This window comes from Phocoena sinus, chromosome 16 (assembly GCF_008692025.1).
Source record: "Phocoena sinus isolate mPhoSin1 chromosome 16, mPhoSin1.pri, whole genome shotgun sequence".
NCBI classification, from domain to species: domain Eukaryota; kingdom Metazoa; phylum Chordata; class Mammalia; order Artiodactyla; family Phocoenidae; genus Phocoena; species Phocoena sinus.
The window spans coordinates 7,733,544-7,748,533 of record NC_045778.1 but is presented as its reverse complement, the minus strand read 5'-3'; the positions used below and the strand labels follow the sequence as shown (position 1 = coordinate 7,748,533).

Here is a 14,990-nt window from a genome sequence, read left to right as displayed (position 1 = left end):
TCCAGAGATGTATTTAAAACCAATACCCAGGGGCTTCCCTGGTGGTGCAGTGGTTGGGAGTCCGCCTGCCGATGCAGGGGACACGGGTTCGTGCCCCGGTCCGGGAGGATCCCACATGCCGCGGAGCGGCTCGGCCCGTGAGCCATGGCCGCTGAGCCTGCACGTCCAGAGCCTGTGCTCCGCAACGGGAGAGGCCACAGCAGTGAGAGGCCCGCGTACCGGAAAAAAAAAAAACAAAAAAAAAAACCAATACCCAAAAATATTTAGAAAAGACCCATAACCTATCTAGTTTTGCCTTCCTTTTAACAATCGAGCTTTAACTATGAACTCTTTCCCGGCCCTTCAGATCTTTCTGGAATCCCATCATGCTAGATTTTCCCTGCTTCATCAGGTCTTTCTTCCACTTTCACCAAAACCTCTGAAAGGCACTGAATCTTGCAAGGAGCTGGGCCTTCTGCTAACCATTATTTATCCTCAGTGCCCAGAGCCCAAGGCTTGGCACAGAGGATTAAAATACGAAAACCATATTTGTCCTTTCCCCATCAGCCAGACAACATCAGAGAGAAAAACGGGTAGCAGAAAAGAAGCTGCCCTGGGTTAAGAATTGGGTTACTCAACCTTGATACTGTTGACAATCTGGACCAGAGCATTCTTTGCTGCGGGGGCCGCCCTATGCATTGGAGAGCTTTCAGCAGCATCGCTGCCCGCTCCCACTAGATGACGGAGCACATCCCCTCCCAACAACCCAGTCATGACAATAAAAAATCTGTCTAGACATCGCCAAATGTCCCCTGGGGTGGCAAAATCACCCCCCCCCAACTTGAGAACTACTGGTTTAGAGGAACCACAGGGGATACAGCAGGTGAGGAGACCAGAAACCAGACTCATCTGCAAGGTCATTATCATGAGCCAGCAGGTGCTCATGGCTTTTCTCTACAACCTGCAGAGAGGGGCTGTTTGCTGGAAAATCCTACTCTGCAAAGCCAAATACTAAGGCCTGGATGAAGCAACGCCACATCCCAGCAGGGGCAAATGAACCCACTCAAATCTCTCTCACAGCGAGGGGTGCCAGGCACATGCCAGGGAGCGGGGACCCTCAGCGTAGGAGGTATGCCTACTGTATGCTGTGCTGTTATTCCTGTAGGACAACTGAACACCTCAGGCATGGACGTCTTAAGACCAGGCGTGGCTCAGAGGCCTATGTTCCTCATATCCCTACCACAAACTCCTACCTCTGAAGGCAATCTGGACAAGTCTCCTTTTTACAAAGAGAGAATTTAAAATATAACTATCTTATAAAGAAAGGTCCAAGGAGATAAATACTCAATCATGGCATCTTAACCAGAGAGGGGTGACCTCTCTATAGCCACTAAAAAGGAGGCCCCTGAAATGCAGAAATATACGTCAGATTTTAACAAAGCTGGGAGAGCATTAGAGCAGAAACTCTGAGAACCAACTCCTAGGCGTGGGTCAACTACCTTCACCAAGGAAAAAAATAAAGGGCAAACTATTGATTTTGGTTTCCTACAACTATGTGTTTATCATACTATGGTGCATAACCTACTGGAAAATATAAGATATTCAACTCGAAAACAGTGTCAATTTATCTAAATTTTAAAAAGAAGATGTTATGTAATAAAACTCTAAAAAATTACTACCAAGGAAAAAAAAGCCAAAATCACAACAACAAAACAACACAAATACTTAGGAATGTTCTTGAGGTTTCTTATTTAAGAAAAACTATAAAACTTGATTGAATAGTAACCAGAAAGATATATCATGTTCCTGAATGTCTCCCAGATACCAATTCCTCATTATTTTCTAGGTTAGGATTTATTACATTTTAATCAATATCCTAATGGAGTTTTATTTCTCCATAAATTAGAATATTATGTTCAAATCACTTTAACATAGGAAACTGTGCTGAATATAATGGATCTTTTATAGGATGATACTGATTATTCTTTTACATAGTTTACACACGTGCAAACAAAAATAGTCTATTCTACCATGTGATAACTGTATTTCTAAGAAAACTTACATTAGCAAAAATTGCCATAAAAATAATCACTTCAATTATAAAAGGAGAATTAAATCTAGAGGTGAGTAGTAATAATTTTTCCCATAGAAATTTCAATAATGAAAGTGTTCTTCATATTTTATATATTATTATATATATTATATATATATATATATATATATATATATATAGTTGTTGTTGTTATTTAGAGTCAAAAGTAACAGCTGATCAAAACTACTAACATCAACAAAAAACACAGAAGTGCTTCCTTATATGCCTTCTAATCCAGAAGGCTCAGGGCCAGTCCTCCCTGTCACATCTGGCCTTGACCTTGCAGTTTTCATTGCACTCTGGTTCACAAACATAAAGCAAAGACAGTCGCCATGTACTGGAACATAAGCACGTTGTATGTTCCTCTGCTTTGTTTAGTTGCAACAGTGGTTTTCCATTTAAGAGAGCTGTTTTCTCCTTATAACCAGTGGTGTCATCCAAGCAAAGCAAATCTTGGTTCTTACCTGATTGTTACACTCAAAGGTGTTACGAACTCAATTAATAGAAGAAATGCCTTTGCATCAAAATATCTGTATTGCTGATTTCTGAACTATTCAAGTATATGAGTTTTTTACTTTGTTCTTTATAATTTTCAATACTACAATCCTTCAACGAGCATATGTAGGTCTATAATTATATAGAAAAATTACTTTTAATCAGGAAAAGCAGTTTTTGAAAAGGGACCTTTAATCCCACCACCTTTACTCTAACAGCTATTCTCCTTAGTAGCATTCTCCTCCAATCTTTATCAAATGTGGTTTTTTATGTAGTTGCATATACAGTGTCTATATAACTACTGGTTTTTAATTTTTTTATTTATATCTTGTAAGCACTGTCATGCTGCTCCATAATCTTCATAATTAATATTGAAATACTCTGGATAATATTACAACAGAATGATAACCTAAGTTATCACTTTCTCTCCAGTTGGGCATTTAGGTTGTTTTATCTTCAATAAAAAGCTGGTGAAAAACCTTGGCATATATAGAATTCATATGCTGCTGAATGTTTTTATTGGGATACTTTCCCAGAAATGAGATCATTACCTCAAAGGGTATGAACATTTTCATGTCTCTCGACAGGCATTATGGGGTCTTTCAAAAGGACTGTCTCAGTTTTTACTATACTTTACAATGAATGAGGCCTTCTGTTTACCACTGCTGTACCAGCACAGATCTTGATCATTTTAAAGTTTACTTTTGCTAACTTAATAAGGACAAAATGTCACTTTAATATTGCTCTAATGTGTGTTTCTCTCATAACTAGCAAGTTAAAAAATTTCCCCTACATTTGCTTTTTATTTGTGGACTCATTCAAATCTAAATTGGGAAAGCTTGTTCTCAGCCAAGATCAAGCACTCTGCAGGGGAGATAACACAGGATTTGGAAGCATGCATCAGTCTTCAAACTAGGCAGACCAGGGCTCCATTACGTCCTAGCCATTTGACCTTGGCTCACTGTAAAATGGGGCGACAGCTACCCCACATGGTTACTACGAGGACTAAATGAGATAAACTCTGCTGGTGGTTTTCAGCCAGAGTATACAGGAGAATCACGTCTAAGGCTTTAAAATTACCGAAGCCAGGTCTCACCCCAGACCACATGAGTCAGAAACTCAGGGGTGGAGCCCAGGGGTGTGTATGTGTTTTAACAGCACAGGCAGTGACCACCCTTCCCCATGGCAGTGCTTCTGCTTCACACTTCTGGTAAAGCACCAGTACAGGAAGCAAACAACATGCCATTCTCATTCTCAGGGCTGACCTTGCCTCCTGCTTCGCTGAGAAAATAGAAGCAGTCAAACCACCCCCCACCCCCAGCACTCCCAGCCCTGCCTGCTGCGCTGCCCCGCCCCCTGCACACTGGCTGCCAGCCCCTTGACCCACAAGGTCATGGACTGAGCAAGTGCCCCCTTTCTCCTGCGCACCAATTCCTCCCCTTCTCTCTACCAGGTCACTCCCACCAGCTTACAAACACATACTGTCACATCATCTGTCTTCACACACACACACACACACACACACACACACACACACACACACACACACACACACACACACCCTTTCTTAACCTCATATCCATCTCTGGTTTCTACCCTATTTCTGTTCCCCTTTCTGGCAAAACTCCCCCAAAATGGTTTATACCTGCTGCCCCCAATTCTCTCTTGAACCCACTGCAATTAAGCTTTCATCTCCTTGGAAACAGCACAGCAAGATCATAAACTACCCCATTTCTAAATCCAAGGGCAAATTCTTGATCTCCTCCTCCCTGATCTACCCACAGCTCTTTAAAATAGCTCGTCATGCCCTTCCAGAAGTTTTCTTTTCACATGGCTTCCAGGTGAACTCTCCCCTCTGGTTCCTCTCCTACCAAACAGGCCGCTCCTTCCCAAGTGCTTCTGATGGCGTCTCCTCTTCTCCCTGACCACGAAGCACTGTGGCTCGAAGACTCGCTTAGTCCTAGGGCCTCTTCTCTACTGTCATTCCTTTGGTGAAGTCAGTCTCACTGCTTTAAATATCATCTAGGAAGGAATAATTTCCAAGTCAGGCAATCCTATCTTCAAGCCAGACTTTGCCCATGAAGCCCGCACTCATCTCCACAACCACATCCTGAGCACACCACTGGAAACACACAGCCAAAGCGGAACTTCTCCTCAGCCCATCCCAACCGGAACTTCTCCTCAGCCCGTCCCAGATCGGCTGCTCACTGCCCTCCTACCTCAAGGCCCAGGCTGAAAAGCTGAATATTATCTGTGACTCCTCCTCCTTTCACGGCTCACAACCAACGCAAGGCAAATCCTACTGGCTCTACCTTAAAGACACATCTAGAAATGGATGACTCCTCACATCTTCTGTTGCTCCCGCCTTGGTCCCGGCCACCATCATCCCTCATCTGCGCTACAGCAACAACCTCCAGTGGCTCTGCTTGGTCCCCGCAGACCATTCTCCCCGAAGAACCAGAGTGATTTTGAAACATAAATCGGACCATGTTCGCTCCTCTGCTCAAAACCCTTCAGTGGCCTCCCAGCTCACTCACAGGAAGAGCCAAAGTGTTAACAGTGGTCTCCAAGGCCCTTCACGATTTGGTGGCTGCCTTTTGTTTGTTTGTTTTTTTTTTGGCTGCGTTGGGTCTTTGTTGCTGCGCGGGCTTTCTCTAGTTGCAGCGAGCGGGGACTACTCTTTGTTGCGGTGCACAGGCTTCTCACTGCGGTGGCTTCTCTTGTTGCAGAGCACAGGCTCTAGGCGCGTGGGCTTCAGTAGTTGTGGCATGTGGGCTCAGTAGTTGTGGCTCACGGGCTCTAGAGCACAGGCTCAGTAGTTGCAGCACACGGGCTAAGTTGCTCTGCGGCATGTGGGATCTTCCCGGACCAGGGATTGAACCTGTGTCCCCTGCATTGGCAGGCAGATTCTTAACCACTGCGCCACCAGGGAAGCCCGCAGCTGCCTTTTTAACCTCAGAACTTCTCAATCTCCTCTTCTCCCCCCTGTTCCATCCCAAACCATCCTATATAAAAGAGCATCCCCCACCCTCATCCTGGTACTCCTATCACCCTTAGCCCTTCCATATCCCTTCAGTGTATTCAGTACCATCCAGGGGTTTGTGTGTGTGTATCTTTATGTTTTCTCATTTCTTATTCCCTTTGCCCCCTAAGAACATAAACTGCACAAGGGCAGGGACTAGGTTTTTCCCCTGCTATCTCCTCAGGGCCTGGCACATACTAGGTGCTCAAGATATATTTGAAGGAATTTGAGAAGACATCTGCCTCCATTAAACAATAACAGGTTGCTATATAAATTTGAAAAAGAACATTTAGGTAACATAAAAGAGCTCCTGGAAAAAGAAGACATAAACACAGATGCAGAAATCTCACACAGAGTAGAACAAAATGTCAGCACTGAAAAACAGGAGGGAAAAGATAAGAAAATTAGGCAATCTTTCTAAAACATCCAGTTTCTGAATAATACACAGGCCAAGAGAGGATAAACAATTCAAGGAAACTTCCTGCAACTGCAGCTGTAAGTTTCCTGACTGACAAGGCCTACTGAGTGCCCAGCACAAGGAATGGCTCATAATCACTAGATTTCAGAATACCATGGACACAGAAGATCAAAGAAGCATCCAGAAAATGAGACAATAAATAGGTTTCACAAAAAGAATCAAGGGTTAGAACAGCACTGGACTTCTTACCAATACCAATGGAAACTAGAAGACAATGGATCAATGAGTTCAAATCATAGAGAAAATAATTTAAAGCTTGTACTCCCATACCCACACAATTGTTAATTAAGTATAAAAGTAGAATAAAGCCGTTTTCAGACATGAAAGGTTTCAAAAGCATTTACTGCCATGCCTTCTTTCATAAGAAGCTAACCAGAGGATACAGTTCACTAAATGAGAGATTAAACCAAGAATGAGGAAATTATGAGATCTAAACACCTAAGACAGAGGTGAGAAGAACTGTCCACATGATGGGGAGGGATATCTTGCAGTGACAGCTGTGCAGTTGGCCCACTGAGCAACCTTTCCAGATTATGTCAGAAGACTTGGAGAGATAATTCTTCAAGAAATTAAAACAACAGTCTACTTAGTGTCTTTGGATACACTGGATATTGGACATTTACACAACTAGGGAACAGTCTGAAAATACATAAGAAGCAAAGCAAATGCAAAGATAGGTATTAACTTCATAGAAAAGAAAGAGGGTGCAGGAAAGGAAAAGGAATCATGGTATACTACATGGCTCAGCTTTTATACAGCTTAATGTAAGTGCCAAAAATAGTTACAACTGAAATTAACTATATTGGAAGGATGGGGGGATTAAAAGTAAAGATGTGTGGAGTGGGGAGTAGAAGATGGAGAAAAAGTCAAATCCTTAGCCAGTATAGAAAGACAACAAATAATAACTAAAACTGTAATTTGAAGTTAAGGAGGTAAATGATACAAGAATCAGCTAACTTGTAAGTGGTTGCCTCTGGGGACCTGGAGGCTTAAGGCTTCTGTTTTTCATGAAAAGAACTATTTGTCTCTTTCACTATCTGCATACACACCTTTGGTAAAAATAAAAATTATGTCAAACGGTCTTACCACACTGAACTAGTAGCGGAAGATGACTAGATACAACTTTTCAGAAGGACAATTTAACGATGTGTGCTAAAATGTCAAATGTGCACACCCTTTGACCCAGCCTTTGACCACTTCTATGAACTAAGAAAATCACTCTACAAGAGGAAAACGGCTGCACGAATTACTATATTCACTGGCCACTGTTCATCCTACTAAAATTTTAGAAACAATCGCAATTTTATGCAATAATAGACTAAGTAAAACATACATACTGGAATATAATGCAACCATAAAAGATGGAGTTATAATCCATATTTACTAAGACTGGAAGACGTCAACATTTTGTTGAGTCAGGGCAAGAGTTAAAGAACAGCAGTTCATACAAAATCTTCAATTTTCTAGAACCTCTTCTCTTCCCCTAAATGGCCACATGGCTTTCTCATTTTATTCAGGTTTTCAAACATCTCCCCGTCAGAGGGGCTTTTCAAGACCACCTTCTCTATAATAGTCAACTGTTCCCTGACAGCCTCACCCTGGATTCTTTCACCCAACCATTTAGCACAGACCCAGATTTCCTGGGTTTGAATCCGAGCATGACTGCTCGCTACCTGTGTGACAACAGTCAGGTAAAGTCTTTGTGCTTTGGCTTACTCACATGAAATACAAAAATAATAATATATACCCAACATTTATATGTTGGGAAGAAAAACTGATTTAACATGTGAGTGTGCTTGCTTGGTGCAACTAAAGGTTCAATACATGTTTGTTATCAAAATTAACTCTCTTTTGTCCTCTTCTGGACTATGTGAATTATTTTCATGGAGAAAATACATCTTTTGCAAAAAAACAAGACACTTCTGTTAAGAACAGTTTTACTTCAAAAACACGAGAAAACAAAGAAAAGAAAAATAACATATAACCCCACCACTTATCAATTATATAAATAAGAAGTCAATTCAGCCCTACCCTCCAGTTAACAACCAAATTTTTTTCTCTGTTTACAGACACACATATATTCATATAAATCCTTTTTTATTAAATAAAACCAGGATCGTGCCACTTGTTTGTTTGTTTGTTTGTTTGTTTACTTTTCAATATATTTTAGGGACTTCCCTGTGGTCCAGTAGTTAAGACACTGTGCTTCCCCTGCAGGGAGCACAGGTTTGATCCCTGGTTGGTGAACTAAGATCCTGCATGCCACATGGCGTGGCCAAAATATATATATATATATATATATATATATACATATAGAGAGAGAGAGAGACACACACACATATATACAAACATATGTGTATGTACATACATATATTCTAGACATGGTTCCATCACCTCATTCTTTCTAACTGCTACACAGTATTCTATATGACATGTAGGCAGATTTAAGTATTCCCTATTAATGGACATTTAGAGCCTTCTCAATTTTTTGCTACTACAGTGCTACAATGAATATGAACACATACTCAACCTAATAAAGATTCTCAGAAGAAGGCTGAATTATAAGGTATGGATTTTTAAAAATTAATATTTAATCAAATTAAATATGGAATAGATATGAAAGTATTTATAACATTATAAAACAACAATACAGTAATCACCACACACCCATCACCCAGGTTAAACAATCACTGTGTTTGAAGCCTCCCATCGCCCCTCCCTGATTCTGTGGCACAGAAAACATTGGAGTTGCCATTTCTCAATTTTTCCCCTTTTTTCCTCTATTTGATAAAGGAAACTAATATCTCATTATTGCTTCATTTTTTATTTATAGAAATATAATATAATTATTAGTAAGTATAGTAACTTCTCATAGGTTTATTGGCTATTTGTGTTTCTTTTTCTAAAAATCACTTGTTCTTTTCCTTTGTTCATTCTTCTACTGACACGATTAGGGCATTTTACTTTCTGATTTATAGAAACTCTTTGCAGAGTAGGGATATTAACCCACTGCTATTACTCATGCTGCAAATAATATCGTATCTTTTGTCATACAAAGTTTTACATTTTTAGGTAAATAAGTCTATCAGTTTTCTTTCTGGCTTCCCAAGTTTCAGTGAATATTTTCTCATATATTCTTTAGATTTTTTTTACATTTAGATCTTTAATTGATGTATATTTTATATTGGGATATGGTGGGAAATGGGGCTCTTTTTCTTCCAAATGCAGAGCCAGTTATTCCAATAGCGTTTACTGAATAATTCCCTTCTCAACTGATGTAAAAACCTTATTGTGTCTTATGTAATTTTCATATATATATATATATATATACACACACACACACACATATACATATATATGTATACATATATATATATGTATGCACATGTGTGTATGTACTTGTGTATACACACATACACACACGTATATCTACAGGCATGCCTCGTTTTACTGGCCTTTATTGCACTTCACAGATACTGCATTTTTACAAATTGAAGCTTTGAGGCCACCCTGCCTCGAGCAATCTATCGACACCATTTTTCCAACAGCATTGCTCACTTCATGTCTCTGTGTCACGTTTTAGTAATTCTCGCAATATTTCATTATTGTTCTACTTGTTATGGTGATCTGTGGTCAGTGATCTTTGATGTTACTACTACAATTCCCTGAAGGCTCAGGTGATGGTCAGCATTCTTTAGCAATAAAGTATTTTTCATTAAGGTATGTACATTGTTTTCCTAGACATAATGCTATTGCACACTTAACGGACTACAGTATAGTGTAAACATAATTTTTACACGCACTGGAAAACCAAAAAATTCATGCGACTCACTTTATTGTGATATCTGCTTTATTAGAGTGGCCTGGAATGGAATCCGTGGTATCTCTGAGGTATGCCTCTGTGTGTGTGTGTACACACACATATGATATATATGGTAAACACATTTGTTCTGGACTCAGTTCTCTTCCACTGATCTAAGCCTGTGTAACACAATGGAGCGAGAGCAAAAGAAATCACTCACCTGTCCTTCTTCATCAAAAGCCATAACCACCACAGCAGCTCCAAACTTTTGAATCTTTCTGGCCTTCTCCAAGAAGTCATCCTCTCCCTCCTTCAGGCTGATGCTGTTAACAATGCACTTCCCCTGGCAGCACTTTAACCCAGCTTCAATCACAGCAAAATTGGAAGAGTCGATGCACAAGGGCACCTGAGGTCAGAAGGGTAAGGTGATCACAGAAAGACTGTAAGTTACCACAAATCCCCTTCCAAGGACCCCCAGATATTCCCTCTTTCTTCCTTAGGGAAACAAGAAACAAATAACAGTAGTGTGACAGAGATACGATTTTAATCTGATTTTAAGCCCTTGTTCCTAAATCCCAAAAGACTTGGAGTAATTCCAGTCTCACAAGAGACCCCATGCATGGGCCAGAAACTGATAACTCAAAAGATCACAGCTAAACATCAGAATGAAAGCACTGAAGTCATTTCACGGGCTCCCCGTCTGATTCAGACTTTGAACAAGTCATTTAGCTTCTCTGCACCTTAAATTCACAAAATATTTACTCCCAGAGGACCGTGGAGGCTTTTAAGTGAGGAGTTGAAGACAAATGAAGGACAGGTTAATGTAATTCACTGCTTACCACAAGACTTCTAACTTACACATTTGCTGAATGAAGCTTAACAAAAAAATGACAGCCCTATCTCTTAAAGCACTATAGGAGGTGTCTTTCAAACACCACCAACAACAATAAAACCAACTTCAAAAATCACTCCTCATCACAAATTCAATGGTAGAGAAGTCAAGTGAGACTTTTCAAAGTTTTTAGAATCGATCTAAAATTTTTGAAAAGATGGACACAAAAATTAACTTTCATCTTTTAAAGAACAAATGTAAAAGCTGACATTAACACCTTGATTTAATCTTGTTTTATAAGTCTGTCTCACTCTGATAAACCTAAAAAGGTCTCCTCTTCCTGCAATAAGGAAGGATTAACTGAGTTCCCTTGTCTGTGATAGGAAGAGAACTAATGATTCGGTAAGAACAGTAAGTATATCCTTCAGAGACATGAAAAGTTCGTTCTTAGCCTAACCAGACATCAGAGGAAACTCAGTCAATCCTTGTGACCAACTCCGGAAGCCCTGGAAACAGCCACACAGAAATCACATTGCTCTCTAAAGTCTGGTTTCTATCGAAAGGCTGCCATTAAGTGAGAAAACTGACAATCAGAAACCACTGGGCTTTCAACACAGGACAACAGAAAACCAGTGTATGACATGACAGACGAAGGGACAAGTGACAAAGTTAAATGAGCGACAGAGCAGCACATGTAAACTCCTTTGAAAAATCAAGGTTTTGTACGACCTTGGCAATGTCAGGCTCGGAAGCGATGAAGTTGCAGAATCTGGTCATTGCACTTGGTCCATCCAGCATGCCATCATCCATGTTGATATCCAACACCTGGGCTCCCATTTCCACCTGCATTTTGGCAAGGCTCAGAGCTTCCTGAGGACGGAATTCAAGGGGAATGAGCATTGGGAGAGGGTGACTAAGAGAAGGCTGACAAAAGTAGTCCTTCACCACCCCCAGCAGGCAGTCCTTTTAGATTCCACTAGACTGCGTGGCCAGCACCCCCGACCCTGAGCCTGCTCTCAACCATCCCAGATGAAGCTTTCTTACACATCGCTTCCATCACAGCGGGTCGCTCCTCAGAACCCAGCGAACCTCGACTCTTCCTGTAAAGAGCCTCTAGCCCTCAGCCTCGTGTTCCGGGCCCTCTGGGACCTGCCCCATCTTCTCATGCAACTGAACTTCTCGCCCATCGCCCACTCCCGGCACCCCACACTCAGCCAAATCTGTTTCCACCTCTGTGTCACACATGATGTTCCCTCTGCTTCCAACACAATCCCCTTCCTTCCTGTACTGTTTAAGATCCAGCTGAAGTCCCATCTCCTCCAAAAAAAGTCCTTAGAGAAACAGTCTGAAACTTATCTAACTCTTCAGTGTTTGCCAAAACATGCAAAGCAGTCATTGTAGGCTGTTGATAGAAGTTACATGAAATATGCGTATAAATAAACTTCTTCTGTGCTAAAAGGATTTTCAAATCCTTTGATACACTATTATACACCGTAAATCTCCAAGGACAAGATACAATACACAGCATTTCCCACTTACGGTCATTTAAGGAATATCTTGTAGGATCAGTGTTCCAGAGAACATACTTTGGGAAACACTGCTTATTCCGCAATGAACGGCTGCCTCTAAACATCTGTTAACTATTATAAACATTATTACATGGTGTATTACATTATCATTTCCTCACGATTTCACGAGTATTAGCTTATTCTCCGAAATAGATTTTAAGCATTTGGAAATCTAGAAAGGTCTTAGGTATCTCCCACTCTCATTTGAACAATACTGGGCAAAACAGACATGTTCAATAAGGCTTTCTAACTGACTGGTACAGCACATTTCATAGTGTCATAAAATAAGCAGGGGTAAAATCAACTGTAGATTCTGATGTTGTCCTAATTTTTTCTTAGCCGAAGAAACCAAATAGAAATTTTTAGCAATCACTGTAAAAGAATAGGCATGAGACACTTTGGCATAGGCCACAAGGAAAGACCACTCGTAATGACACAAGGTTACACAGAGAAAAAGGATCGCAATAAAATTCAGCAAAAAATGTTTTCGTTATGAGCAGTATGTTAAATATTAATAACATAAAGAATAAAAAGAAGTATAAGTCACAGTCCCTGTTCTTGAAGGGCTTTCATCTAGTTGGGGGCATATGATGCAGCACATGAAAAGCTACGGGCACTGCCATACAACGTACGAGTCAAATGTCCTGCCTAAACACCAGGAAGGGCAAGATCTCTGAGGACTGAAGTGGAGAAAGCTACCTGAGAGGGAGCAGTTTCAGCTGCCCCTGGGAAATGAACTGGAGGGAGCACAGGGCGGATGGCAAGCGACCTGGTTAGACCAGAGGTCAAAAGACACACAACTTAGATGCCAATGCCTGACCTTTCTACATCAGAAGAGCCACAGAATCACAGCTCAGCAGTCCAACCCAAATAGGCTCCAAGGGATGAAGTGATTTGTTTAAAGGTGTACAAGTTGGGCACAAAGACAGGACTGGACCTTCTCTCAGGTCATTCCCTTAACCACAGAGCCTTGAGGGATCACTAACTATGGGGAACTGGAATCCAGTGAGGAGCCATTCCTCCCCAACCCCCTCCTACTTTCCGGCCTCCTTCCCGTGTCCTCCAAGCCAAGACAGCAGAGCAGTGAAGAGTATGGTCTTGGAGGACTTAGGGTCTCTCATCCACTTGCTGTCAAACAGTAGGCGAGTGGTTTAACCTCCCCCAAGCCTCCAGCTGCACACCTGTAAAATGGGGATAATAGCAGCACCTAACTCACAGGTCTGTAAAGATTACACGAGCAATGCTGTATAGCGCTCAGCACAGTGACTGGCATATATTCAATAGTAAGACCTTATAAGATGACAGATATCACTCCGACCTGTTTGCTTCTTCCTAAAATGCCGTCTGCTCTCAGTAGCAAATGTATCAAATCTGAGAGCTGAAAGGGACACCACAGAATGGTCTTAAGAATCAAAACAGAAATAGAAATACTGCCAACTGAAGAACCCTAAACAACCATGAAGGGTCATCAGGACTGCAGAAGGGAACAAACAGGAACAAAGGCCTGGAGGCAGAAGCAAGCCTCCTGGAATGTTCAGATGACAGATCAGGATGGAAGGCAGTTTGGTGTCTATGTGGATGATGGTCTAAAGGAGTTTGGGTTTTATCCCATGTGCAAAAAAAGCCACCCTGTGAAAGCTTCTAAACTCGGGAGGACCATGGCAGCAGCACGTGCTGGCTAGGCAGCAGCGGGAACGAAGAGAATAGAACTGACAGGAACTGTCAGGAACCAGGTAACCAGGCCCTACTGACCTACCTGCAGAGGAGATCGCTGAGGGAGGCCATGGAGCAGTCATTAACAAGTCCATAAAGGACGATAAATGAGCCCTTTCTTTGTGATTAGAACTAAGTCTGCTTTGCTACTGGTTGCTGGAAGATCTATTTCCTAAAGGTTGCAAAGGCTATCATTAAAGCTCAGATCAAGTTCCTCCATTTTTAACTTTGTATTTGCATAAGAAAAAAAAATTTGCCCAGATTTTTAGAGTGGGCTCTACTTGGATTAAATTTTGCTCATCCTTACAGTGACCGAGCTTAAGAATCCTATGGTGAAACTACCTTGCAAGCTTTGTGTTTGTTTAGCTTATTTTACAGTGAACAGAATCAATAATACCACATTAGTCAGTGTCTGATGTGGTCATGAGGAAATGAATAGGAATTGTCTTGGCCTTCCCTTTTCTTGGAAAGATTTGTGAGAAGTCAAAATGAAAAGTATCCTCAAATTTTTAAATGTATTTCACAATTAACAGAAATAGCTAGAACCTGGGTGTCTCCCATCTCATCCCACTTCATACCCTGGATGAATTTTTTTGAAAAATATTGACAAGGGCAGCTATGACTTTTCGAAGCCTCATCCTCCCACCAGCTCTGCCAGCTACAAACACACTCTACCGTTCTTCTCACACTTCCCAGCAGCTCTGCTAATGATTATCAAAGGCAGAGCTGTTTCACTTGCGTGCTGTCTTAGCCAAAAGCCTGGCAGATGCCTCGAGGGTCTTATTTAGATACTCACTTCATAATTTCCTGTCATGATGAGTTTAGCAAACTTCCTGGATCCTGCAACGTTACAGCGCTCTCCAATATTAACAAAGTTGGTGTGCGGGCCGATCCTGAAGGGCTCTAGACCTTGAAAGGAGAAGTATTTTGAAAATTTTCTGAAAATGCATGTAACGACATGAGACCGACAGAAAATAAATGTTTTCATGAGAAAGAAAAGAAGTTTCTG

General features: G+C 41.2%; 1 protein-coding gene across 6 annotated transcripts in view; it reads right to left on the bottom strand.

Annotated features, from left to right (window-relative positions):
• The window catches only part of MTR (5-methyltetrahydrofolate-homocysteine methyltransferase), a 117,743-nt gene that overhangs the window by 57,944 nt on the left and 44,809 nt on the right, over positions 1-14,990 (bottom strand). For all 6 annotated transcript variants that reach the window (XM_032608645.1, XM_032608641.1, XM_032608642.1 and 3 more), the window contains 3 exons: positions 14,778-14,890; positions 11,430-11,570; positions 10,089-10,274 (listed from right to left, as the gene is read on the bottom strand). In XM_032608645.1, the coding sequence (XP_032464536.1) occupies positions 10,089-10,274; positions 11,430-11,570; positions 14,778-14,890 (440 nt within the window). The remainder of the gene's footprint in view (positions 1-10,088; positions 10,275-11,429; positions 11,571-14,777; positions 14,891-14,990) is intronic.